Genomic DNA, 27,107 nt, shown 5'->3' on the forward strand with positions numbered 1-27,107 from the left:
TTTCCTCCCTCCCTCCAGCTGGGCTGCATGGGGTGTAACAGCCCCTGGCTGAAGGCCCCTCACCTGTGACTCTAGCTCCTGCTGGCCTTCGCACCACTGTCCTTTCCTTTTGCCTCTCTGTTCCAGGGTGGCAACTGTCCTTCATGCTGGTCTGTTAGTTCACTTACCCCCACCCTTTGTGTCTCATCTTTTTTAAAGAAGTTTTCAGGTGCCCTTTCAGTTTGCCAGCGATTTCCTCTCAGGACCCTGTCCAAACTTGCAACTCCCCTCAACACTTGCTATTCCCCTACCTTGCTTTGTTTTTTCTGTCACTTATCAAACTTGCTAAATATATATTGTAGTTGATAGTCTCCCTCTCCTATTAGAATATAAACTCCATCAAGGCAGGAATTTGTTTTATTTGCCAATTGTCTTCAGCACCTTAACAGTGCATGACACATATGGACACTTGACATATATACAGTTGATACTTGAACGACACAGGTTTGAACTGCATGGGACCACTTACATGTGACTTTTTTTTTTTTAAATACAGCACAGTACTGTGAATGTAATTTGTTTCTTATGGTTTTCTTAACACTTTTCTCTAGCTTGTTTTATTGTAAGAATACAGTATATGATACAGCATATGAAATGTGTTAATTGAATATTTATGTTATTGTAAGGCTTCCAGTCAACAGTAGGCCCTTAGTAGTTAAGTTTCAGAGGAGTCAAAGATTGTATATGGATTTTTAACTGCGAGGGGTCAGTGCCCTAACTCCCATGTTGTTCAAGGGTCAACTCTGTATGTTTTGAGTGAATGAAATGAATGACCTACTTATCTAGCTTGTAAATTTATAACTCACTTCTTTTGAACTCAGATAACTACTAAATTTGTTTTGTCAAGTTAGTAGATAGATTGCACAAGTCAGCACCGAACCTGCCACGTGGCAGCCACGTAGTCAGAGGTGGACACAGAGCCGCTCGCCTTTCTGGAGTTCCCCTTGATGACAGTTCTGATATGATCTTCTCAGGACTAATGGTTTCTATACTATCTGAAAATAATTATAAATATTTTAGGTATGTTTGCTTTATTGCACATTATATTTAGCAATAAAATATTCTTCAGGATCCAGCTCAAATCCCACCTCTTCTCAGACTCTACTCCATTACTCCACCCCATAATGGTTATTCCTTTCTCTGAATATTTAACATTTTTTAAATGCATAATTTGTTTTGCTGTCTACATCTTATAACATCCTTGATACCTTTTTATTTTCATTTAACTCATGCTATAACTCATTTAACACACAGCGTTTTGAACTTTATATTCTCCGTTGCAGCTAGTGCAGATTATGTGGATAGAGACAGAATGATTTAGTAGTACTTGTTTAGTGGGCGATTGTGTTCATGCTAGTCATCTTAATTTGAACAACAAAAATTTATACTCTTCTATAGGGACCTCTCTTTTTATCAAATTACAGTTCTGTGTAAAAGTTTTTAGGGGCGCCTGGGTGGCACAGCGGTTAAGCGTCTGCCTTCGGCTCAGGGCGTGATCCCGGCGTTATGGGATCGAGTCCCACATCAGGCTCCTCCGCTAGGAGCCTGCTTCTTCCTCTCCCACTCCCCTGCTTGTGTTCCCTCTCTCGCTGGCTGTCTCTATCTCTGTCAAATAAATAAATAAAATCTTAAAAAAAAAAAAGTTTTAGAAAATCAGTTGATTTTTATATGTAGATATCTTTTTCTCCTTTTTTGAGGAGAGAGTACTGATTTTCATGAGGCATTTATATAATTCCAGTTAGGTGTGAAAGTCCGTTTCTAAAATGTCTCTATGCATGCAGGTTAGATCATGTCTCTTACATATAGTCAGATGCACTGCTGTTTTTTCTTCACCAAAAAAAAAATACTTAAGGCTTCATGAAGAGGATGGCATTTGAACTTGGCCTTGAACAAAAAAGGTTTAAATGGAGAAACTTCTGAATGTGAATAAGTATTATTTCCAATATTTGGGGAAGAGGAAACCTCTTGAGCAAAGGTTTGGAGGCAATAAAGTAAAAGAATATTTCTAGGAAAACAAGTATTTCCAGGAAAACAGTCTGGCTGAAACTGATTCAGTTTATAAAGTGTCTTAAATGTCAGCTAATGAGTGTGGATTTTTTCCATATTAGGAGAACAATTGAGGTCATCTGTATTAGGTTTAGTTTGCTAACATAAGAAATAAGTATTTCCCCAATAGTTTTAAAACATACCCAGTTAAAAATTGTACAGTGTTATCATGAAAACGACAGATTGTGAGCTTTTTATATGTCTCTAAAGTTAAGCTTTTTGCATAAGATCTTCTAGCATCTTTCCTGAGTTCAAAAATACTTTTAGTAAAAAAAAGTGACATTTTTCCTCAAAATTAAGTGTCTGATTCTTATAATAGGCCAAATATGGTTGCATACTGGCCTTTTTACGTTTGTTCATTACAACCCAGTCTCTAAATATTAATTGGCTAAGATATATTTGCAGTGATTCCGGGTTGGTAACTTTTCTAGAAGCTAGCGATTTTATTTCTTTTATATAACAATATGCAAACATCATCATATACGAAGCATGCCACTGTGAACCAGCTGGCCCCTGATGTGCGGCCCTGGTGCTAGGGGATCAGTTCTTACGCAGACCTCCTGTGCGAGTTAGTGTGAATTTCAGAATCTCGCTTGAACACCAGACTGTCAGAGAAATTAGGTAACTTTGACTCTGTTTTGGACAAAAGAATTTGATACACTCTCAAATATGGATTCTTAAAAGTCAATATATATTTCTTGGAGTTATCTTTTAAATGGCTACAGAATCTGTTTTATTTAAAATCTTGAAGTTCGTAAAAATTTATTTTGACATTTAATGTTTTATGCTAATCAACAAGTATATAAAGTCTTAAATATCTAAAACATACAAAATTGTAGATGATTAACCACTGATGGTATTTAATAAAAGAAATACATCCATGAATGACTGTGCTCCCATCTTACCATTTGTGCCATGAAAGTGGAAAATTACTAGATTACCCAGAGCATTTATGGAAGGCAGAGGCTGTGCCTGATTTTTTGTGCATCCCCTCAGCATACTCAATCCACAGCTCTGTGTGAGACATCTGCTGAGGTACTATTTAAGTCCTGTGGCATCTGGCATTTGGTATTCTTTTTGCTATTTAGCAACTAAGTAAAGAATAAGTCTTCACAATGTGTATCGAAGATTCAAAATGAAAAATAAAGTATGCAAAATCAAATTTATTTTAGGATATAGTAGTTTTCAATTGTTTGGGTGTTACTAAGAATAGCTAACACTAGGAAACTGTATTCCATAAAAAGAAAAATGTGATAAAATGACATTTGGTATTTATATCCAGATGTCAATGAAAGGCTGTTCAGACCTTCATTCACTCTGACCTTTTCCTTTTGTTGACCCCTTTTGCCTTATGAGTTTTGAGAAATAATTTTTCCAAGAAAAGGACTTTTCTTTGCTAATATAAGTCACATTCCTATGGAAATCGTGGAAAATTAAAAGAGTGAAGGACAAAAGTTACAATTTTATCACCTAGAAATAATGACTAAGTAATTTGTAACATGGTCTTGGTAGATTTTATTTTCCTTTCACTTCCCATTTGAAAATGTTTGTTTCTTGAAGAGACCCACTGTTTTATGGCCTGATAATTGCAAATTGCTGGCATTTGGATTTGATTGCTTTTGCTTATTGACCTTGTTTACCATGTTTTAAGAACCCTGTTTTAAATAAATCAAGATTATTTAAAAGCCAGAGGGTGGTATATATTTGTGTCTCTTCTTTTAAGTTATTTTTAGATGAAAAGCTTTCTTGATATATTTTTATTTGATTGAAGGTGGACACATTTAAAGGATCTTAATATATAATTAACACGAAGTCCAAAACTATTTGAACTAAGAGGATTTCTCTAGCATTAATCTGGACAGGATATGACATTTTATTTCTTTTTTAAATGATGTGCGTGCATTTTGCAGCCTTCTCTTGTCAGCATTCTGGTTTTTGTTTTGGGTGCTGTGGGTTTTTGCTTGTTTTTGTAATGGATAAATGGATTAAGATTTCCTTAGGGAACCAGGGAAGGTGGTGATATTACCATTTCTTTGTTCCCAACTTAAATTCTAAAAGATACTGGAACCCAGATGGACACGTTCATAAGAGTGAAAAGACCCATTCCATGTCAGACATTTATCCAATAAGCACTAGAGAAAGTTGAGTTAATGCCACCTTTAGATGGGTTAGCCATCATGTCAACTACAGTATTATTTTTAGCTCTTTTTAGCACTTGGCTTTTGAATAAAATTACTTATCTAGCATAGAATATCATGAAAGGAAATATTAATCAGCTGCTTTTCTTAAACATTACATTATTTATTCCTGTAATTTTTTTTTTTTTTTTTTTTTTTTGGGTCATGACTCTTCTTCTTGCAGGATATAGGCCTTTCCAGGACAAGGCTTCATCTTTTACTGTACCAACTTACGCATCCTGCATACAGTAGGTGCTAATAATGATGCTTAAGGAATACACTAAATGCTTTGTTTAAGGCAGCCAGCTGGAAGGAAACATGACATTAGTAGACCTAAAAATGTTTGTGGTGCCTGGCTGGCTCAGTTGGTAGAGCATGCAACTCTTAATTTCTGGGTCCTGAGTTCAAACTCCATGGTGGGTGTAGGAATTACTTTTTAAAAAAATGGTAATTTAAAAATGTTTGTGGTCTTAAAATTCCACTAATTGTATTTATTTTTATTTATAGACATGCTTCCATCATTTCTTCAGAAAGTTGAAGTTGTCTCTGAAGCTTCTAGAGAAACTTGTGTAGCTTTGAGTGATTGCCTTAATCTCTTCACTAAACAAGAAGGGGTAGGTAGTTTGGAATTGAATTTTTTAATAATTGGGTGTCACATACTGGATCATCCAGTAAATCACTGCTTTCAAATTGACCAAAGGTAGGAGAAAATAGTCTTAATAAAGAAAATGAAAGCTTCATTTTCACTAAAATTTAGAACTCCTTCATTCTTGATTAAGCAAGATGATTCTGAAGTAACTTGTGTTCAAATCTAATTTACTTATATAGCTGTATTTATCAACCATGGTTTAAAGTTCTCAGTTCTTGTGGCATTTCAACAAGAGTTTTGTGGAAATATTGTAGAAACCAAAGGTTTTATATGAAAAATACATAATACTTTTCTTTTGAAAATAGAGCGCTGTCATACTTACCTATGTGAACTGAGCTCAGTGGATTAAATATCTTATGTTCTTTCACCCCTGCTCTCTCCCATTCACTTTTCCAAATGTTAGTGAGAGTGGTAAGTTTATCTATTAGCATTCTTTTTTTTCTGAGGACTGAAAAGTTGTAAAGATGTGTTTTGGTTGCCTGGACTAGGATTTTTCTTGTTTTAATTTTTTCCCCTTCTAATTTTCATGATTTTTCCCCTTCTAATTTTCTAATTTCATGATTGTTTAATGCAAGCCAAGCAGCCATAGGCTTTCTCTTCTTTTTTGTTAATTTCCACATATATGTTCACTCTTCAGCTTTTTAGATTAAGACACCAAAGTTCTCATTCTTGTTAGTTTATTTGTACCTTTTAATTAGATACTAGGTTTCCGTAAATGTATGTTTCATATGTAAAGATCTAAAATTTTATTTTCTTGTGATTACAATGGAAGCCTTATGAATTCACATAAAAAATTTTTAAACGCCAGCTTTGTTATATACACCACAAATTCCATATTTTATCTGGAGAAAAAAAAATGTGAGTAATCTGAAATTCATTTAGAACAAACTTACAGAAAGTCTTTCAGTAGAATTTTATTAACTATCCACAGGGAAACATAATTGTTCATTAAACATTTTAAATGGTTAATTCTTCCAATATTATTTGAAAACATCCCCTCTCAGCATTTCTATTTTTGGTGATATAATATTCCAGGTTATTTAAATGAGGCATGATTTAGTGATCTAAATAAATCTAAATAGCATTGTCCAACATTTTTGAAATGAACAAATTATGGTGTCTAGGAATTCAGGTAATATTTAATACATCGTAAAACTAAATCTCATTAACATCTCTTATGTGCCACCTGATGGATGTATCAATAATGTCTTTGTTTTAGAGGTGTATGGTTTCAAGGTAAATTCTAGATTAGAAGAAATTTAATTTCTGGAGAAGCCAACCTATGCTAATTTTTAAACTGTTTGCTTAAAAATATAGTCTAGGTAATTACCTCTTTGAAAATCCAGATGTGTAAGTATAGTAGCCTCAAGTTTAGACTAATTAGACTTTTAAATTTGTCATGAGGATTAAATAACATAATGTAAGCAAGACACTTAGTATAGTTTCTGACACATAGTAAGCCTTGAGTAAAAATCAACAGTTACTATTATAGAATGCTATCTAATTAACACTTGTGACCCCTTTTCTCTGATGGCATTTTGGAGCTTTTGTGTCTTTAGCATTGGATTTAACTCATTTTGGGAGGAGGTGGTATTATCTAAAGAAAATTTGAGTATTTGTGGAATGATTGTATTCTTTTCATCCTTATTATTTATTATTCAAGTGACAAAAGGCTACTTAAGTTCTCTGAATCTTGATATTTCCGTCTTCCAAATAAAGGAGACCATACAGTAAGTCATTAACAAGCACTGGTCTGAACGTTTAATGGACCTTTTTAAAATCTCATTCTTCTCCCTAACCAGCCGTGGGCAAGTTTCTGTAAAATGATATACTTCAGTGTCAGGTGTGGGCTTCAAATGTATATAGATGAATAATAGGTATATAAACATATTAACTCACTGTGTGGCATACAGTACTCATTTAGAAAATGGCATTTGTTGCTTCAAACTTGCAAAGTATCTTTAAGATTCTTTTTCAGTAATTCTATAAAATAGCAACTCTTGAGGTTCTGTGGATTTCCTTCTGAGAAACAGGATTATAGACAATGAAAAGGGCCCCCAAATATTTCAAAGATAAATGGCATCATTGAAGGTAGTTTTTCATATGGCTAAGACCTACAACATAGGAATTTAATAGCGTACTTGAGGTCATTGCAGAATAATTAGGTATTGTAATGCTTTATTTATCTGGAATCATAAGTTATATTTCTGTTACCTAGAAACTTTATTAAAAGAAAATTGTAAGCTTTGAACTCACAGAGACCTGGGTCTCATTCCATGTTCTCCTTAATCTCTCTTTGCCACAGTTTTCATATACAATTACCTTTTTAAAGTAGCAATCAACCAAAAAAAAGTGTTTTGAAGAGTAAGTATGATCATCTTGGCAAAACACCTTGTATACTACCTGGCACATAATGGGGAATCCAGTAGATCTAAGTGATCCCAGCCCCTGCATCTGCAAAACTTTTTATTCTAATCTTTTTTATGACAGTTATTTTAAATGTTTCGTGTTTACATCTTACGCTAAATTTTTAACAATTTTATCTTTTCCAGGGGCCTCAGGATTGTTCTTTTGTCCTTTTTGTATGTTCATAATTACTCTGTGTCTTAATACAGAGATGCCTTCAGGGAATAATGTTTATAGAACTCTGTAATTTGACTAAATGGCCCAGTCCTGCTAATGCTCTTGAATTCACTTTTGCTCTTTACGGGTTTTAAAATTTTTTTCTCTTGATTTTTAGATTGGCCGTGTGCCTGTCTGTAGCAGTGGAATACTGATCCCTTCTGGTTTACTCTTTCTAATGTTGTTTATTAAAAAGAAAACCAGATAACCAAACTTGGTAAAATTATGTCCACAGTAAGAGCAAGCTGGCTCTGTATGAGAAACTTAGGGGTTTATAATGAGCATAGGCCTTAGTGCCTGGACTTGGGGTTTTCTGTTTCTGTGGTATGTGAGTGTGCTTTGCTTTTTTGGAGATGCTCTGATACGACCCAGATATTCAAGGTTTCCATAGACCTCTATAAATGGGGTGCATTATGTAGGCATATTTTACTTGTAAATAACACTATGTTGAAAAAAACTGCAATGTATAAAGCAAGCTGCAAAGCTTGTGATTGATTTACTAAAGGGAAATTTATTAGGTGTTTTTAGGGTAATTTAGGAGAGACATTGGAGAGTGTGAATGTCGTAATTTGTCTTTAACCTTGTTGAGAGTTCTATTCAAAAGGCTAGTGGGGCACCTGGCTGGCTTAGTCGGTAGAGCACAGGGCTCTTAATCTCAGCGCCATGAGTTCAAGCCCCCACGTTGGGTGTGGAGCCTACTTTAAAAAAAAAATTCAAAAGGCTAGAAACTGGCTTCATGAATTATGTTTGTTTCTGTAGTTTTCCTCACCAGAGGGTGGTATCAGAAGTGGCTGAAATGTCACACAGTGCCATCATTGGTCCCCTTCTTGTTCTGTGTGTCATTGAGGTCCCTTTGATATTAATCAAACCAGTTTTTCCGAAGTAGGAACTTGCTTATTTAAAATTAGTGCAAGCTCACTCATAAAATATTTTATGCTTCTATGTTAAGTTTCCTGAGTGCTAAAGAGCTGTAACCCAAAAGTATGACTGGGGGATAGTGATGCTGTTTGTGGTGTAATGGAGAGATCTGGACCTTAAATTGGACCAACTAAAAGGTATTGCTTTTTTGGACCAGATCCTGATATCTCTGGAGAGAAACCATGCCCTCCTGTGAGCTTCCATCTCTATAAAGTCGAGGTCTCTAATATTCATTAGTTTCCTGGGCTGTACCAAGGCCTTTAGTCATTTTGTGTTCCTAATCTCTTTCATTTCTTCATGTTTATACCTTCTGGGCCTTTACGTCTCCATCATCTCTTCAGTCTCCTCCTCTCCCTCTGCTCCTGAACAAAATTCTTTGTTAAACGTGGAGGCAGTGACTCTATTTGCTACCAGTTCCCTGCCACTCCCAACCCCCAGTCTCTATCTTTTTTCTTTCCTTTCGCTGGCATCTGTCTCCTTCCATCCTGCTTCAAAAACAGCTCCTCTCTTCTTTTGAATCCTCTACTCCCTTACAGCTTCTGTCTCCCTACATTCCTTTCCAATTCTATTTTGGAAAATGTGATAATTTCTGTTTCTACTTTATTCCTCAACTAGCCCACTGAAACCATTCTTGCCAATAATCTCCTTACTGCTAAATCACAGGATACCCTTAAATTACCTTGCTCGTCCTGTGACAGATCTGGCGTTTGACGACTACTTGCTTTTTGGAGTTCTTCTCAGTGATTTCCATGGTGCCTACCTCTTCTGGCTTCTCTTTCCTTTAGAGCAGCTCCTCCTCAGTTTTCTTCTGAAGCATCTTTTCTTCTGCCTGTGCCTTGAGTGTTAGTGTCCCTGGTTTCTGTGGGTGGCCTTCTCACTCCGCATTCTCCTTGGATGATCTTAGCCATTCCTTCCAACAGAGATCCATGATGACTCTGATATCTCCACCTTAGATCTCCTGAGCTATGAACCAGTATATCCAGCTGCCTTTTAAACATTTACATATGATTATATCATAGGCATTTCAAAACCAGTGTGTCTAAAGCTCAATTATCCGTTCAACTCAGAGACAAAATTACCACCTATCCAGGAACCCAAGCCAAGATCATGCGAGCTGTCCTCAATTCATCCTTCTTCCTAATTCCCCCACACTTATCAAGTTCTGTCATTTTTCCTTCCTGTCTCTCAGCTGTCTGTCTCCCTGTCCTCCCTCTCCTCCCACCCAACACTCAGATCCCCCACTGCCACTCTGAGGATAGAGCGCTCAGGATTGCTCTGTGGGATGACTGCCACCATCCCAGGTTCCACCCTTCAGAACTGGCTTAGATATCTCTCCTGTTCTAGGAGTCCTTGCTATTGTAGCACTTAACCACACTGTATCATTATATATTTGTCTGATTATATATTTACTAAAGAGCCCCTTAAGTAAGCAGCTGTATCTTAGTTATTATTGTAGCCTCTGTGTCTAGTATAGTACTTGACCTGGAGTAGACAGTTAATAAATATCTGAATGAATGCATAATGAATGTCAAAGGAAAGAATACAAAGATCAGACCATTCGGGATCTACTTTCTGTTGTCTTGACCTTGAGCAAATTAATATATGTTTGGGAATTCCATTTCTAGTCTGAAGAGAATACAGATGAGTTATTTTATGTGAAGTTCCTTGATACAGTGCCTGGCACAGTTTAGGTGCTGTGTAAATTGCCTTCTAAAACATTTTGTTGTTTTTGCTGCCTTGTACTACTTTTGTAAACTGAATTCATTCTAATTTTTAGAACCCAGGAGGAAGATTCTGTAGTAGCTTCTTTTAGTGCCAAATGTGACTTTTCACAATACCATTTAGTTATCAGTTTAGAATGAGGTCGGGGGGGGGGTAGGAAACTGACTTTTCAAAGACACCATGAAACCTCACTGACATTAATTCCAAATCTTCTAGTGTACTGTTGTATCCTCTCTTACACGTTTGGTATCCGTAGCGCAGTTACAGCCACCGCTGCCGAACAGCGCACTTAAAGTACCCTAGGATCTTATCAAAGAAATACTCAGTTTGCTTCAGTATTATTCTGCTCAAACCTGTTTGAGGACAGGTTTATACTGTTTAAAACTGTTGGAACAAAAAGTTATGTGTACCCCACCCTCACCAGAGCCACATAGTTAACTAGAAATTTCATTAGCCTGAACATCCCACTTAAGTGTAGTATTTAGGAGGTGGGTTTTACTGTCCTTTGAGTCTTCGTCTACACTTCAAGCCTGGCTGGAATAGAAACCATCTATTCCATGTAAGTAGTAGGATTAATACCATCGTTTTCCCCGTTGCTCAAAGGGTAGCCTAGAAAGTGCATAAAAAATAAATACATGAAGTCTAGTTGATTCTTTGTTGTGGAATCGGAAACATCCACTCTTCAGTGTAAGCCTGAGTAAGGGTCAGTTTGCGTTTGAGGCACAGCAGTCCCCAGAAGAGGATTCCTCTGCTTTTCCCCGGGGGCGGGCTGGCGGTTTGGAAGTTGTCAGGGCCGGCGCCGCCCGGAGAGGGCGTGAGCACACAGCCCGCTCTAGGACCTCGCAGGAGCCTCCGCGGGATGCACGCAGAGCTGGAGTAGCAGTTTCCTTACTTCCTTTCGAGAATTGCGGGCCAGCAGTCCGCTCGCTCCTTTGGAGGGGCTGCGTGCAGGCTCTCGCGGTCCCGGGCAGGTCCCACCTGCGCCTCCGAGGAGCGGGCCCCGCGGGAGGGGGGCCGGGGGAGGAGGGACTGGACGACGACAGCAGCCGCGGAGCCGCCTGCTGCAGGCCGTTCGCCGCGCTGCTCGCACTCTCCCCGGCGAGCCCTGGAGGAGGGCGGCTCTGGCTCTGCGGCGGAGGGGCGCTGCACGGACCTCTGGTGGCCCGAGGACCTGCGCGGGAGTCCTGGGCCGTGGGCGGTCAGGCCGCGCCTCTCCTTGACCTCTCTGGAGCCGGGGGAGGGCCGAGGAAAGGTGACTTAGAGAGACCTTGCGGTGCCGCCCTGGGTCGCGCCTCCGGGCTGGGCTGGAGGGGAGGCGGAGGAACAGGCCGAGCGCATTTGTGCTGGAGCTGGCAGCGGAGCGCAGGGCGGAGCGCACCGGCGGGGTTCCCCAGATCCGGCTCAGGTGGGTGAGTGTGTGTGCCCTCTGGGGGCTTTGCGAGGTCAGCCTCGGGAAGGCAGAGGACACGAGCGGGGGTGGGGGGGCGGCCAGACGAGATCTAGGGATGTGAGTAGATCCAAGAATAGTTGGACGGGTTTGTGCGGAGCAGAGTGCAGCCCCGGGCCAGTGGGGAGGGCTGCGTGAAGCCGGGAGACCCTGCTCTCCCAGCCTGGCCAGGGTCTTCCTGCTGGCTCCGTACTTGCATCGGGTTCCCCCAGGAAGAGCCGCTGGGGGGAAAGACTGGACAGATCCCCCCCCCCCCCAGCTAAATATCGGTAGTAGGTCAAGTGGGGCCGGAGTGGGAGGAGTAAGGCAGTGAAAGACATTATTGTCCTAAATAACCTTCCAAGTTAGTGATTTTTTGCATGTCTCTGCCCTGGCTGACATTGAGATGAATTTACCATTCACTGTTCAGAGGCTGCTAAAATTCCAAGGAAACGCAAGAGTGGATTAAAGAGAGAAAGGGAAACTATACTGGGGCTGGGGAGTGGGGGGGAGGTAGCTTTTAACTTTGTTTTGATTAAGGATTTTTGATTACTCATAGGCTTTCTTTGTAGCCTAAACCAGTGGAGAATCACGTTCCCCAGCATTCAGAGCATGTGGCTAGTTGTTTTGTGTTTTCTGTTGTGCTGGTTTTTTCTGGATTTGGAGGGAGGGTAGTAAGAAAGGAAAGATGCCAGGGAAGAGCTTAGTACAGCTTTTGAGAGTTATTAAAGCTATTAAAAGTTTCTTAATTTCAATTAGGTTCAAAGACAGAATGAAGGCATTTTGTTTTAAAGACATAGGGTAACTTAGCAGGAATCTTTTTCAGAAGAGAAAAATGCTTGAAATGCGTGTTGGTGGAGGAATGTGTAGGCTAGAATATGGGTATCTAAGTGTAAATATTCTTTTCAGTTTGAGGGCACACCGAAGTTAATGTCTGGTCCAGATAATGTTTGATTTCAGCCACGAAGCTGATGACTTTGGTATGTTAGCTGAGTTTTGACTGAGTAGATATTTAATCTGAACATGATGACCAGAGAGCTAGATCAGCCTTTGTCCTAGTACTACTTTCAGTAGACAGGGATCTTAAAGGAATTTGTGTCACTGAGAATATGCTAGCAGGACTCCAGTCTCCCCTCTTTAGAACCTCTCTAAGGGTTAATTTGAGGGAATTTCATTGAAGGTAAAAGTGACCTACATAATTTCTGTGCCCTCAGTTGTGCACCTTGCAGAATGAGGGAAAATTAAAAAATTCCTTAGATTTTCCGTATTGAAAGCAAATGCATGTACTACAGGGTGGTGTATAAATAAAGTCAAGCACCTTTAGAGTGCTGTACATAAAATAATCGATAAAACAGTTATGCAGTAGCATGCTCTAAGCTTTATATACAGTTTATAATATTTGCCATCTATATTCTTTAAAAAGCTTTTGTAAATTTATTAGTATCTTGGCATTCAAATATATACTTGTATTTATAAGCTCTGTGAGGATTATAAGAATTTTTAATTCCTTCAAAAATTAGAAATTTAGATTTTTGACTTGGTCCAGTTATTCTACATTATTCCTAAACTTATAGTTTGTATGTACAGTCAGGAAATACACTGCAAATTGATTTTGGAAGCAGGTAGGACGTAAGTTAAATGTTCTTAATGTTTTTAAATGTATTTAATAGGAAGTTTATGTAGTATGAAGCAGGTTTTCATTTTGATAATTTGTGAAGTATTTGAACAAAAATACTTAAGGTAGTAATTATTTCAGCAGTATGAAAGAGAGAGAGAGAGTGTGTGTGTGTGTGTGTGTGTTTGTGTGTGTGTGTGTGTGTTATTAACCTTGTCATTCTTGATATAACCCAGGATCTTTTCCTGAGTTTTTGTATCATAGTGGTACTAAGTCTGTAACTTGCCTGCAGTTGTATTTTTCTTATATTCTATTAGAGAGTGCAGTGCCTGATTTAGTCTGATGAATTTTAAATGAGATGTAGCAGATATAATTTTCCTCTCATTTTAACGTAAGAGCGATAAGGATATAACCCCTATACATTTTTATAATGGTCCACCATTGATTTGATATCTATTATTTTATGTAAAATGTTTTCCTTAATTCAGTGTTTACAGAGTGTTTACCTTGTCAGATACCTTGCTAAACCGGTCAGGGCTAGATGAATAGAAGAAGGGCTTTCTTGAAAGGTTTTATCAAATATGCCTAAAGAGTTTGAATATTATCTTGGGCAGTTAGAATCACTGAGAGATATTAATCAGGGGAGAGATTTAATCAGATTTGCTCCTTATGAGAAGGATTAGAGAAAGGCCTCAAAACAGGGTGACCAGGTGCAGGAATTCAAGAGAGATAATCAGAGTCTGACCCCAGCTGGTGGCTACCAAAAAGGAAAGGAAGATACAGAGCAGAGAGAGATTTCAAAGATAACCTACTAGGAGCTTATAATAGTTGAATATGAGGAGTGAAGGAGAAGATGGAGTTCTAGATGACCCCCAGGCTTATGGCATATAAATGATGGAAGATGACTGAAGGAGGGAGTAAAGGGAGTTAGGGGGAGAATGAGTTCACCTTTAGACATAATCCTAGTAAGGGTGTCCTTGTTCGTTCAATAAAAAATTATGAATTATAAGTATTGGAAGTCACCTGAATAAACATGGAACTTGAGTAAAGAATGTCACCTAGGAGACCTATAGCTTGAAAAAGTTTGAAATCAAAGGATTGAATATTGATATTAAAAGACAAGTGGGAGAAAAGGAAGCCAGTGGACAGCACTGAGAAGCAGCAGCCAGAGAAGCAGGAACATTCCAGAACAGTGGAGGCCAACAGGGACAATCGGGTCAAGAAGTTGAGGTAACAACTGAAATGTGTTCATTATTGGTCTTAGATGTAGGAAGTTCTAGAAGGATGACATAGGAAGAAGCTAGATGGCAATGAGCAGCAGAGTAAGTGGGAAGCAGTAAAGTAGAAATAATGAAGATAGACTCATTTGGTTTCGATAGACAGTCATAATCTATGAATAATTACAGTTTTGCTCCTTTTTTTCAAGTCTTACATCTCATTTATTTTTTATGTTCCTAATGCACTGGCAAAGGCCTTCAGGACAATGCTGAATAGAAGCTGAGATGGTGGGAATCCATCCTTGGTTTTGAAAAAAGGCACACTTTTAATTACCAACGACTCACTATTGAGAGTGATATTTAGTAAATACCATTTATCATATTACTGAAGTTCTTTTTCATTCTTATATCGTCGAGTTTTTAAATCATGAAAGGGTGTCACATTTTATCAAATTCATTCTGCATTTAATAGAATCATAAGGTTTTTCTTAAGGTGGCAAATTATATATTTTTTTCAAATTACATTTTTAGACTTTTTTAATGATAAGCCATCTTTGTGTACTTGGGATAAACCTAATTTGGTCATTATGTATTATTTTTAGCATTCTCCTCGATTTGGTTTCTTTTGGATTTTAGCATCCGTTTATGAGTAAGATTGGCTTGTACTTTCTTGTTTTGTTCTGTCCTCAGCAGGGTTTACTATCCAGGTTATACTGGCTTCATAAAATGAGTTTGGGAGTATTCTCTCTCTTGTTGTTCCTTGGAAGAGCTTATATAAAATTAAAATGGTCTGTTCCTCCTTGTAAAATCATCTTTCTGAGATTTTTTTTTACACTACTAAGTAGACATGTTTATGGTTATAGGACTATTTTAGTTTTTATTTCTTTTTGGGTCAATTATGACATATTACCTAGTTCCAGGAATTTATCCTTTCCATTTAAGTTTCAAAATTTATTATTATAAGGTTGTCTTTTATTGTCTTTTTAACTTATTCTGGATCTGTAATTAAGTATTTTTTCCTAATGTTTTTCCATTTTTTCCCTGATATTTATTTGGATATTTCCAAAAATTTCTCTTTAAAATCAGTCTCATTAAGGCTTTGATTATTTTTCAAAGAACTCTTCAGCTGTGTTATTTGTTGCATCTTTTTCTTTTAAATTAATTTTTATGGTTACCTCTATCACTTTCTTTTGAGTTTATTTTTTTCCCTAGTATACATTTATTATCCTTTGTCTCTTGGAAGTAGATAATTTATTCAAAATTTTTGTTCTTTTCCAGATTTCAAGTTGTATGTTTCATAATTCTAGTATTTTGTAATTTAGGGAATATATTCCTGCCAGCTTTATCTGTTGCTTTATTTTATAGACTTTAATAATGTATTACTTAGACTTCAGCTTTCCAGACTGAGAACTGCTAACATATGTAGTGTACTGCCCTTCTTTACTTAAAACATGTAAAACTTTTGTCAAGGTTTTAAGTACTTTCGATTTTTTTTCCTCTTACCCGACTCTTCTTGTTTTCATTGGTCAGCATTTCTCTTTCCCCTCCTGACTTGCTTCTCACCTTCTTCCTTCTTCCTTCACCCTCACAACTTTTCTGCCTCTTGACAGTCTGATGGTGGAGGAATGATCATCATTCCCTTGCCTTCTCCCTTTTTTCAAATGTCTTTCCAATTTTCTACCCACTCTCCCCCCACCCCATACTTGGAGGATTTTTCTGTGATCTGTTCAGTGTATTCCATCTTGCTCTTTCCTTCTCCTCGCAGCCTTGGCTCCAGCACCAAAGAGGAAAAAGCAGATAACCTGTATCTGATTTTCTTTAGATGCTCCAAGGTTCACCCTTATTTACCACATGATCTTTGTTACTCCTCACGCAATCTGTCCAGCTGATGACGATGAAGTCGGCACTGTGGGCAAGGCCTAGGAAGAAAGCACAGATGGTAGAATGTGGACCTACTCTGATTTGGAGTCCTGAGGCACAGGCGCCAATATTAGTGACCCTCTTCTTGCTGTATGACTCTGGGTGGCTTATTCCAAGGCCTCGTATTCCTCCTCTGTATTATCAACACAGACCCCTTTCCTCTACTTCAGGAGTTGTTGTGAGACTTAAATGAAATAAGGATAAACCCATCCGTTTTATAAGAGACAGTCTTCCATGCTTTATTTTCAAAAAAATGTCTTGAAAGGATTTTGTGCTCAATTCAGGGACAGAGAAATGGAGTGAAAGTGGTTTGTGGCATGGGGTGCGGGATCAGAGAAACCCTGGTGGGAAGCAGTAGGTGTCATAGGAATGAGAGGAAGCATATTGGTTGTGCTCAGTGGTTGAGATTCAGGGGAGGTGTCTGTCCTCTGGTAGATGGGAACTAGAGACATGGACACGTGGTTCACCTGGTGGCTGGATGCTATCCTGTAGTGACATCATTACCTATTTATTATTTGCTGTATTCAGGAGACTGCCTTTCTGAGCTTATGTGAGAAATCACCCTTCACCTAAAATAATGTTTCTACAAAGGAGATTTTTGTTGTTAATTAAAAAATTAGGTTTGTAAACTCTCCTTAGTAAAATGTCTTACTTGCAGTAGAAATGAATTAGTTTCGAATATTTTCTTCATTTATTTTTGTTATTGTAGTTTGTGTTATGGATTAGTTGTTTAAAATCCCAGAGTCATAGAATCAACCTTAGATCGTAAAGCATCTAGTCTGGTGATCCTCAAAGATTTCACTGGGGCCTAGGGCAGATACATAAGATGTATGCTATACATTAGACAGATACAAGCAAAAGCACCTCCTTCTTTATGAAGGCACCTTCATAAAACACAGTTTGAAATAGTGATATAATTGATCTGTTCACCTTTGTGTTACAGGTGAGGAGAGTAAGGCCTGGAAAGAGGGGTAGCTGCTTCCCCAAGCTAATGCAGCTAAGTGGGAGCTACCCTTAGAGCTAAACCCAGTGTTCTGCCTCCAGTCTAGTGATGAAGAACAGCCCCACTGTATCACACGCAGCCTGAATTAGGAAAATGTATGCATTAGAGAAGATAGTCCACCTTGTTTCAAAGCTGATGTGGCCATCTACTAGCTAATATCTCAATTTGACAAAAGGATGCCAGCTTTAGAAATAAGCAAATGGCCAAGAATATTGCAATGTCTTCAGATTTTGCACGGAATACCTGTATTGCAGGCTCTCAGCAGGAAACGTTGTCTGTGAAAATTTTACTTGATAGAGGTCACATTTGTAGAAGATACTGAATTCATCCACTTCTCTGGATAATCTGTATTGTATCCTAAAATTAGGCTATCAGAATGCTGGAGCTTGGGCTATATTTTCTTGATTTTCTGAAAAATAGCCCTTGCTGAGTTGTAAATTGGAATTACACCCTCAATTTCTACTGAGGGGTATCTCAAAAAAATTAGCTTTAATGAAATTATTGATTATTTTGTCCTTGAATACTCTTAGTCCCCTATACATTACCCTGAAAAAGAAATTAGAGCTAAGGGCAAAGAGGGAGTTTGTTTTCCCTAAAGAACTGATATATTTTTTTTTTTCCTTGTGGACAATTAAAAGGGCGTAATTGTATTTCTCTTTCTGTTTTGGCCTTGAGAGAATTCAGAGCCAGGTTGGTGGCTCGTCCACAGTATCTGCGTAGGCTCCTTCACTTGTAGGTCCTACCCTACTGCCCTGTCAGAAATTGTGTATTTATCATAGCCTCTCAAATTGGAAATCCCGGGATTAAGCATTCTCTCGTGAATTACTTGAATGTGGTTGTGCCCCAGAGTCCATTCAATATGATGACTGTATTTTGGGATTTTTCTGCAAGTAGTAAATACTAAGTAAATAGTTGTTACAATGTTAGAAATAGATTTGTATTTTATACTGTAGTTTTATTTTATGTCGTGATGTGTGCGTTTTGATATTAACTGACTTTGTAATAGGTAACTTCAAAGATCCAAGTTAAAATACATGACAAATGTTACAGTTGGACCCTTTTTTTTATACTGATGCAAATCAACCTTACTGTGTATTTTAGACCGATTGGAAAAAAAGGTTTTCCTTCTTATTTTTATTTGTGGTAAAATGCAGAGAGCATAGCATTCATCATTGCTGTTTATAAATGCATAATTCAGTAGCGTTACGTACCTTCACAGTGTTTTGCAGCCATCACCACCCTCCGTCTCCAGAACTCTTCATTTCATAGTTTCAGCTCTTAGTTTCATCTAAACTGAAACTGTACCCATTAAACGAGAATTCCTCACTCCCGTCTTCCCCCGGCCCTGGGCAACTGCCATTCTACTTGCTGTCTCCCTGAATTCGACTACTTTAGGAACCTCCTACAGATGGAATTAACATCTGTCCTGTGACTGGTGTTCATCTCACTTACCCTCATGCCTTCAAGGTTCATCCATGTTGTGTAGTAGGTGTCAGAATTTCCTTCCTCTTTAAGGCTGAATGATACTCCATTTTGTGTATACACACATTTTCCTTCACCATTCATCCATCGATGTCGCACTTGTGTTGCTTCCACCTTTTGTCTGTTGTGAGTAGTGCGGCGAGCAACAGGAGCGTACAGACACCTTTCTGTGTCTCTACTTACAGGTCCTGTGATTATGGACTCAGAAGTAGAATTCCTGGATCATATGATAGTTGTCTTTTTCATTTTTTGAGGACTTGCCATACAGTTTTTCGTAGTGATTACACCATTTTACATTTCTACCAAGAGTGTGTAAGGATGTTAATTGTTCTACATCGTACCCAACACTTGTTGTTTTCTCTTACCATTGTTTTGATATAGCAGCCATCATAATGGATGTAAAGTGTGGAAAAAAATTTTTTAATAAGAGTTAATCACTTTTTGATCCAAATGTCAACCCCAGGGTTGACAGACGTCTCTTCCTATGTTGTCCCTTAATTGCCCTGTAGAGCCATGATTTTCCGTTATTTTTCCAACCATTCAAAAGTTGCCCTGTTGAAGTGTGGTGGAGGGCACACACCCCTAAGTCTTTCTAGTATCCCCTCTTTTTTTCCCCTCTAGTTAATGAAAAAGTTGCACAAAGCAAGGGTGATGCTTGGTTTCTGTGGACTTAAGACTTGGCTTAGGTCTGAATATCCATATTCTAGCTTTATTTTATTATTATTCTGTACTTCAGATAGCAAATGTTGCCTTTTGAAGGGTCATTGCTTAATGGAGAAAAATTTTATCTTGTCTACAGAGTCAGCATAGGAAATGAAAGCTAAGATATATTTGAATCACCACAGATATAAAATATGAAACAGGGAAATTGATATACTTAAGAAAAGTCAAGCCTACTTTCACCTGTCCATGGGAACTAATAAAGTAAAATATCAAAACCAGAAAATGATTAACCCGAGCATTAGAATTGAGCAGGGAATTTAACATGTTCTGTAGAGAAATTATGTGATCTTTAGCCATATTGAGGAGGACAAAATTTCTATAAACCTTGAAGTCAAGGGAAAAATTTAAAAATAAGATAGAAAATTGGGGAAAATGTAACCACAGGATTATCAAAAGGATCTTTGGAGGGTCATCGAATTTTCCTCCATTTTCAAGAATCCTCTCTTCAGCTTCCTGCTCAGCTAGACGGTCATTTTACATGATTGTGAACACTGTCACCAATGGCTATACAGGCAATGTACTCCAGTCCCTACACGCTTAGAGCCTGAGTCACACAGACCTGGGTTTGAATACCAGCTCTGTCACTTAATAGTTATGTGATCCTAGACAGATCATGTAATCTCAGTAAGCTTGAGTTTCATCGTTGTTAATAACACTTACCTCACAGGATTGTGGGAGGATTATATGAGATAGTATGCCAAGTATTTATCATGATTTTGACATATAGTAAACACACCTAGATGTTAGCTCCTGCTTTCTGCTGATACTACTACTATTACACATGAATTTTCTCCTAGGACCACCCATTCCACTGTAGGAAAGCTAAGAATACTAGACGGTTAAATCTTACATTAAGGTGAAGCTTTTTCCATTTTTCTTTTAATTCACGTCTGTACTCTGCAACGCCACGAGAACGTATGTTCCGTCTCCTGTGACAATACCTCCACTGTTTGGAGCAAGCAGTAAACTCTTCTCTTCTCCCAGGCCAGCCATCTCCCAAGTTCCTTCAGCTGTCAGGCTTTCCAGATCCTTCCTTTTCTTACTCTCAACGATCTGTTTTTTCCTAAAACTGCATCATCCAGAAACAAAGCTAATATTCCACATGAAGTTTGAGCACAGAGCATGGCTCTTCCCAGTTGCCTTTCCATCCTGCTGGAGGGAAAGAGTCCTCATTGCTGTGGTAGCCTACAGAGCCCTATGGGAAGGGCCCTGCTACCCTACCTCTCAGTCTCTCTTGTGCTTAATACCTGCTGCCAACCTACTTTGTTCTGCGGACAGCAGGCCCCTCCCATCCCACAGACTTGGGAGCCTGTCCCTGCCTCAGAACGCTCACTGTTCCTCTTCTGGAAGACATTTCTCCCAGCGCTTTGCCTGGTTCTCTCCCTTACTTTTGTCAGCTTTAACTCAGCACCTGATCGCTGAGTTCTCTGGCTATCCTGTCTCCCGGGACTTTCTTTCCCCTTCCCAGCTTCATTTTTGCTTTCAATGTTTTCCGCCATCTAACAGACTAAACGTTTTTACTTGTTTGTTTCCCCCCAGTAGATTGTAAGTTCTCTGAGTGCAGGGATTTTCATCTATTTTGTTCATTGCTGATCCTCTGCAGCCTGTGATGTCTGGCATGGTGTAGGTGGCTGGCGAATATTTGTTGCCTGAAGCACGACTCTCCTTTGCTTAGAAGTTGTATCATACTGGGCTTGGAAAGGACACTTGGGCATCCGTTCACAGTCATGGGTCAATTTTTTAAAAATTTGAAAAAGAAAAATTTTTTTTAAAGATTTTATTTATTAGCGCTCAAGCACAACTGGAGGGAGAGGGAGAAGCAGACTCCCTGCTGAGCAGGGAGCTGGACATGGGGCTCCATCCCAGGACCCAGACATCATGACTTGAGCTGAAGGCAAACACTTAACCGACTGAACCACCCAGGTGCCCCTGGAAACAGAAAAATTTTTAAGTGCTCCACTTGAAGGGAAAATAATCCACATTTATTGTTTTAGGACTTTGGAGATTTTCAAATCATTTTGTTTGCTTCGTCAGTATTTTACATATAATTTTATGTGCTCATAAGATTTTTATGTTCTGTAAAAACCAGTTTAGGTTTTTAAAATAAGAATATCTGTTCTTTAAATCTTAACAAAGCTTCCTGAGCAGAGAGCTTAAGATAAATTATCTTTCCAACTTAGAATGTCCAGACTCCCACACCAGGTGCTTGATCTCTTCCGTGTGCCCTACAAAGATTGTTTTCTCTTCGTGCCAGGACTTGAAAACTTGGAAAGTACTGCTTTAAGATATTTAAAATGTTTTCTTCAGGTGGAGTTACAACCCACTGAATTGTGATTCTAGCATATTTTAATGTTTGTGTTTTTGTCCTGGGTTGAGAACTATGAAAACACTTGGTAAAACAATAAAACATCAAAATTTTGTAAAAACGAAGTTATTGTCTTTCTGGACTTAACAATGTTCCACGTGTACAGAAAGATATTTCCAGAGACTGAGCTGAAGGCATTAGAAAAAATAGAGTTGGACATCAAGGTATAGCTGTATCGTGCAATAGTCAACAGCAGCAGAGAGATGCTTGTACTTGCAACGTGAGTGATTCTGAAAAACACTGTACTTAAAGAAGCCAGACACAAAGGAGTGTATTGTACATGACTCCATTTATTTGAAATCAAGAACAGACCAACCTAAAGCATGGTTCTAGAAATCAGAGCAGTGGTTGCTGAGGCTGGGGGTGGGGAGAACAGGAGAGTGACTATAATGGAGCACAGGAGAATTGGGGTGGGGGGCTAGAAATATTCTGTATCTTTGTAATGGTGCTAGTTAAACAGGGTATATATATTTGAAAATTCATGAACTATACATTTAAAATGGATTTTACTGTATGTAAATTATAAAAATCCACTAAAATTGGTTTGGTAGGTGTTACTTCTATGTATAACTTTTTGTAGTTATTTTCATCAACAGAACTCTCAACTACAGAGGACTTGAATAACTTTTGAAAATAAGCTTTGTTTAGATTATGATCAAACTTCTCTGCTTTTAAAAATGATTATTTATACCTCTTGTGGCCTATCTTGAAAAAGGAAATTTATTTCAAGGATACATAAAATATATAAATCTGTAGTGATTATATAAGAGTAAGCTATTTTTAGGTAGAAGCTTTGCAACCATAATGAGACAGGAGTGTGCTTAACAGAATCTCAGTTGGGATTTTCATACTAGGTGCCTCAGAAGGCCATGCATTCTGCACTGTTGGAAAGTACCTTTCAAACATTTTCTTTGATGCATTGTCAGTTTTTGCAAATTTGATGCAAACATCAGTTCTTGAGTAGACATATTTAAAGGTATTTTTCTAATTGTAAAGTTATGAGAGATATATGGAAGATACACAGGAGTATACAGAAAGCTATTTTCTGTCAAATATGGAGAGAAATATAAAAACCAGAGCCCAGCAAACCATTGTTGGGATTTTGGTGTGTCTTAGTTTATGCGTATTTGCAAACACACAAATACAGTATACATTGCTGTTTAATATGCTGCATCGTTCTGAGTAGTATCAGAGTATTTTTCTTTTTCATACATACTCTTTGAAAACATGTTTGTGTAAGAATTGAATTATTTTAATTCCCATTATCAGTATATGAGTGGTCTTTTTACTATGCCCTTACTCTTAAATATTATTGTTTTTATAATTTTATTGAGGTATAATTGATGTATAGTAAACTGCACATATTTAAAGTGTAGCTTAGTTTTGATGTATGTTTACGGTAGTGAAGCCATCACCCCAATCAAGATACAGAATATTTTTATTACTTCCAGAAGTTTGTTCTTGCCTTTTGTAATACCTCCCACTTTCCCACCTACCCCAGTATACAGGTACTATTGATCAACTTTCTATCACTAGGGTTCAGTAGGCATTTTCTAGAATTTTACATAAATGGAATCATACAGTTTGTGCTTTTTTGGAGGTGTAGGAGGTTTGGCTTCTTTAACTCAGTGTAATTATTCTGAGATTGATCCATGTTGTTGCATGTATCAATAGTTTGTTCCTTTTCATTGCTGAGTAGTTGTGCGTTTCATGGTGTACCAGAGTTTTTTCACCTGTCGGCAGACATATGGATTGTTTCCAGATTTTGGCTATTGCAAATCAAGCTGTTAGTATTTGTGTACAAGTCTCTTGTGGACATAATATTTCATTTCATTTAGGTAAATACCTAGGAATAAGTAGAATGGCCAGGCCATATGGGAAATGAATGTTTGTGGGGCTTTTTATTTTATTTTTTTTTTTAGTTTTAATTTTTAAAAAAATTTAGAATTCACAAAGCATAAAAATAACTATTTTGAGGGTGTAACACAGTGGCATTTAGTAAGTCACAATGTTATGCAACCGTTACCTCTATCTACTTGCAAAACAATTTTCATCACTTCAGAAGGGAACCTTGTACCCAGGAAGCCATCACTCCCCATCCCCTGAAAATGACGAATCTGTATTTTGTCCCTATGGATTTGCCTGTTTGGAACATTTCACACAAATGAATCATGATATGTGAACTTTTGATGTCTGGCTTTTCACTTACCTATTGTTTTCCGTCTTCACATAGTAGCATGTATTGTTCCTTTTTCTAGCTGAAGAGTTTTCCATTGTATGTATGTAACACATTTTATTTATTCATTTGTTTCTGGGCATTTGGGTTGTTTCCAGCTTTTGGCTGTTGGGAATAGTGCTGCTTTGAACATTTTCGTACAGGTATTTGTTTGAACACATGCCATTTCTTTTGGGAATATACATAGGAACAAATTTCCTGGGTTGTGTGGTAGGTCTAGGTTTAGCTTTTTGAGGAACCACCGAACTGTTGTTGCACGTGCACCATTTTATGTCCCCAGCAGTGCACAAGGCTTCATTTTCTCCACATCCTTGTCAACACTTATTTTCCTTTTTAAAATTTTTAAAAGATTTATTTTAGAGATTTATTTTAGAGAGAAATTTATTTTGGAGAGAATTTATTTTAGGAGGAAAATTTATTTTAGAGAGCATGAGCGGGAGTGGGAGAGAAGCTCAAGCAGACTCCATGCTGAGTGCAGAGCCTGTGTGGGGCTGGATCTCATGACAATGAGATCACCACCTGAGCCAAAACCAAGAGTCACTCAACTCACTGCACCACCTAGGCACCCCTGTTATTGTCCTTTAAAAAAAAAAAAAAATCCTAGTGAGTGTAAACTGATATCTCGTTGTAATGATTTGCATTCCCTAATGCCTGCAGGTGTTGAGCATCTTTTCATATACTTGTTGGCCATTTGTATGTTGAGAGAAATGTCTGTTCAAATCATTTGTCCATTTTTAAATCGGGCTGTCATTCTATTGCTGAGTTATAGAAGTTCATTATACAGTCTCGATACAAGTCCTCTATTGGATATGTGGTTTACAAATATTTTCTACCGGTTTCTTGCTTGCCTTTCTCTTAACATTATCTTTTGAAAAGGAAAAGTTTTGATATTGATGATGTCCAAGTTTCTTATATATATATATATATATATATATATTGCTTTTTGTGACCTATTTAAGAAATCTTTGCCAAGCCCATGGTTGCTAAGATTTTCTCCTGTGTTTTTTTTCCAGAAGTTTTCTAATTTTAGCTTTATGTTTGGGTCTGTACATCCATTAAGAGCTAGATTTTGTTTTTGTTCTCTTTTTAATATATTGAGATAAACTATAGTCCTAAATAAACAGAGATATCCTTATTTGTATCAGAAGACTCAATATTGTTAAGATGTCTGGTCTCCTCAAATTGATTTATACAGTCAAAGTAATCCCAGGCAGAATTCCAGCAGGGTTTTTTGTTTTATTTTTTGGTAGAAATTGACAAACTGATTCTAAAATTTATATAGAAATACAAAGGACCTATAGGAGCTAAACTAATTTTTAAAGAGAACAAAGTTATAGGATTTAGACTACCTAATTTCAACACTTTCTATAAAGTTATAGTAATTGAGAGAATATGGTGTTGATAAAAGACACATAGATCAGTTTAACAGATTAGAGAGTCCAGAAACGATCACATACATATCTGGTTAACTGATATTTTGAGAGAGAGAAAGAGAGCAAGTAGGGAAGGGCAGAGGGAGAGGGGGAGAGAGAGACTCCCCACAGAGTGTGGAGTGACGCAGGGCTCAGTCCTGCCACCCTGAGATCATGACCTGAGCCAAAGTCAAGAGTTGGACACTTAACCAACTGAGCCACCCAGGTGCCCCACGTCATTAGTATTATGTTTAATCTGAAGTTCTTTTGCAATGGTCTTTATGATAATGGGTGTATTTTGGGGGTTAATATAGTCTGTAAATCTTCATAATCAGGCTCTCATAATCTGCAGTATATCACAATATCCTGAAGTTACTGTACCTCCTGCACTTTACCCTTGGCCTTGTGGCGTGTGGACCATGTGAGGGCCCAGGTTTCAGTCTGTATATATATCCTATATATGTATATCATATCTGTATATATAATTTGTCTTATTTTATTTTGACAAATATAAAAGACTTTCTAATATTTCATGGGTACGCACACTCCATTTGGAGACTAACCAAAGGTAATAAGGAGCCACTGAAAAGCTTTGAGAAGTAATGCTGGATTTGCATTTTTAATATATGAGCTGGGTAGGAATGTGAAGTGTCTTTTTCTCACACTGTAATCTCAGACTATAATCTCTCCATGGATTAACCAATCTCTGACTCTACTTTGTATCCCTAGCATTTACTTTGAAAGAGTAGTAAGCATTCAGTGAAAAATTTTTTTTAAAGATTTTGTTTATTTGACAGAGAAAGAGAGCACAAGCAGGGGGAGTGGCAGGCAGAAGGAGAGGGAGAAGCAGGCTTCCCCACAGGGCAGGGAGCCCAACGTGGGCTCGATCCCAGGACTCTGGGATCATGACCCAAGCCAGACGCAGTCACTTAACCAACTGAGCCACCCAGACGCCCCCAGATTTTTTTTTTAACTAAATGGAAATTCTCCAAAGTCAGTAATTCTTATCCAGGAGGCACATCAGAATGATCTGTAGTGCTTTGAAAAAAAAAAAATTACATGTATTAATGTTAGTATTAGCATTAAACAAACAGGAAACTCCAACCACCAAATAATTAGCTTAAATAAGTTAGAGATTCTTTTTCTACTTTAAAGAAGATAGGACGTAGGTAGTGGGGGCCGGATATAGCAGTTTCAGATGTTAGGGGCTCATCCATGTATCAAATTATGGTCAGCAGGAAGGAGCAAAGGGCAAAAATTGGAGTGTGCCTTCCCTTTAAGATCTGGTGAGTTCCTCACAATGCTTCCATTCTTCACGGGGAGAACTTAGTCATATGGCCCCAGCTACTGGAGAGTGAGAAATAATCTTTTAGCTGGAGGGCAATGTAGCCAGCTAACAAATTGGGTTTCTCCCAGAGATAGTAGGAGAAATTAGCAATTTCTGTAACGGTAGACAAGCCTCTTTCATTCTTGGAAGTCTTGATTCAGTTGGTCTGGGCTAAAACTGGGCCTTCTAATTAAAAGAAAGAAAGAGA

The 27,107-nt window shown here is 38.0% G+C and overlaps 1 protein-coding gene across 3 annotated transcripts in view; it reads left to right on the plus strand.

The window, feature by feature from the left end:
* OSBPL1A (oxysterol binding protein like 1A) overlaps positions 1-27,107 on the plus strand; it is a 222,853-nt gene that overhangs the window by 96,706 nt on the left and 99,040 nt on the right. For 2 of the 3 annotated variants that reach the window (XM_040632633.1, XM_040632634.1), the window contains one exon: positions 4,770-4,876. In XM_040632633.1, coding sequence (XP_040488567.1) covers positions 4,770-4,876 — 107 coding nt within the window. Of the gene's footprint in view, positions 1-4,769; positions 4,877-11,434; positions 11,579-27,107 lie in introns of those variants that run through there. The other variant, XM_040632635.1, reaches the window with a different exon arrangement.

This window comes from Ursus maritimus, unplaced genomic scaffold (genome assembly GCF_017311325.1).
Source record: "Ursus maritimus isolate PB19 unplaced genomic scaffold, ASM1731132v1 scaffold_18, whole genome shotgun sequence".
Lineage (NCBI taxonomy): Eukaryota > Metazoa > Chordata > Mammalia > Carnivora > Ursidae > Ursus > Ursus maritimus.